At 58.0% G+C, this 1,632-nt stretch overlaps 1 protein-coding gene across 1 annotated transcript; it reads right to left on the bottom strand.

Moving 5' to 3' along the window:
* Positions 1–367: 367 nt before the first annotated feature.
* Positions 368–1,294, bottom strand: LOC114613636 (proline-rich protein 23A3-like). The gene has a single exon (XM_028758989.1). It carries the CDS (start codon positions 1,292–1,294, stop codon positions 527–529), a length of 768 nt encoding a protein of 255 aa, XP_028614822.1. The 3' UTR covers positions 368–526.
* Positions 1,295–1,632: the final 338 nt, after the last annotated feature.

Genomic DNA, 1,632 nt, shown 5'->3' with positions numbered 1-1,632 from the left:
ACAAACAAACAAAAACAAAAAACCCAAACCCAAATCAAACCCAAACTTTGTGTGGTAAATTAGAGTCAGCTCAAGTGAGTTAGAGCCTTGACAAGGAAACGGTCCCTAGGAAAAGGACAGGCACAATAGGAAGATGAGGGCCACATGCTGCACATTGAAATAGCTAATTAATCTCAGAGGGGTGCACAGAACGGTGGAGTTTTAAGGAGACTTGTTGGAGCTGAAGTTGAGGCACCATTTGGAATGTACAATTATGGGAGAGTGACTTCTGTATAGAAAAGGCCATATGCAGTCAATTCAAAGACCAAAAGTAGGTGATTTTCAAACAGCATGTTTAGGTGGCTATGATTTTTCATTCAGACTTTCTCCTAGTCAACCACGGATCCAATACTCTGCATTCTGTCCACTTCAAAACCAAGAGAGCCATCCTAACCTTGTAGGCCCTGTAAAGGCACACAGAGGCTTTGGGAAACAGTTCTCTTCCTTTGGGAAACAGTTCTTTCATCAAGGATTTGTGCAGGGCAGTTCATTCATAGAACAGTCGCTTCCGGGCCTTGCAAGGGGCCCGTGGAGAACATGGAGGGCTTGGCGGACGCGCCTCTTGGGGACTCCGGGGAGGAGATGGAGGCAGAGGCTGCAGTGGTGAGGCAGGGAAGGGTCCCAGCAGGTAGCTGTCCAGTTCGTAGACGGACCCCGGAGAATATCGCTCTGCTCCAGTGGAAGGCACCTGAGACCAAGGACTGGGCACGCCTGTGATGGAGGAAAGGCTCCCAGCGGCCTGACCAGCTGGGGGACTATCCCAGGGCACCAGGAGGTCCAAGTCTGCATCCTCATCACAGACATCCTCTTGGTAGAAGTACTCACAGAAGGTTTCTTGCTGCAGGCCGACGAGGTGATCCTGGGGCATGTCCTGGGGAGCGGCTCCCTGCGGGCTGGAGGCCACGAATCCAGGCTGTCCGGGCTGGGGTTCAGTCAGGAGTCCCTCGGGGACCAGGAGAATGGTGTGTCCTTGGAGCGATACTTGCAGGACCGAGGAGGGCTCTGGCTCGAGCAGCAGGTCGACGCCGCCGTCCAGGGGCAGCTGCAGGGCGCAGCCTGCGGCCAGGAACACCACGGAGGTGGGCGCGCTGCTGGCGGGCTCGGCGGGCGCTTCCAGCTCGGGCTGAGCCAGGGGCTCGGGGCGCGCGGGCTCCTGGTGGAGGCGGCGGCGCTTGGCAGGGCTGGGTGCTGGTGACTGCGGTGACCAGGAGGGCGCGGGGTCGGCGCTGGGGCTGCGGGGCCTTACGCGCATCATGTGGACGGCGCTGCGGGGCTGGAGAGGCGCGGATGCGGGGTGCAGAGCGGGCAGGTGCGACGGCGCGGACGGAGCGGCTGCAGTCTCGTGCTCTGGAGCCCCGCGCTTTCCTCACTCCGGATACACCCCGGATGTCATTTATATTTCAGGTGATGGGCGGGAAACCACGTCGAAGAATCGGGAAATGTCACACTAAGCTCCGCCCCTTCCAGGCTCCGCCCAGGAGCGTCGAGCTGACCAATGGCCATGGCTGTAGTTTGTAGGTCAGTGCCTGAAAATGGGTTCGTTGCACTTCATGGGCAGCCATTTGGTTTGTAGGCCTTCGCTTCCGCTTTGGA

This window comes from Grammomys surdaster, unplaced genomic scaffold (genome assembly GCF_004785775.1).
Source record: "Grammomys surdaster isolate TR1022 unplaced genomic scaffold, NIH_TR_1.0 126248, whole genome shotgun sequence".
In the NCBI taxonomy this organism is placed as follows: Eukaryota; Metazoa; Chordata; class Mammalia; order Rodentia; family Muridae; genus Grammomys; species Grammomys surdaster.
Note: the sequence above shows the minus strand (reverse complement) of the source record. Positions and strands in the feature narration are given on the sequence as shown.

What these genes read in the sequence shown, in the direction of transcription:
- LOC114613636 (XM_028758989.1), bottom strand. Translation starts at nt 1,294, where the DNA reads ATGATGCGCGTAAGGCCCCGCAGCCCCAGCGCCGACCCCGCGCCCTCC.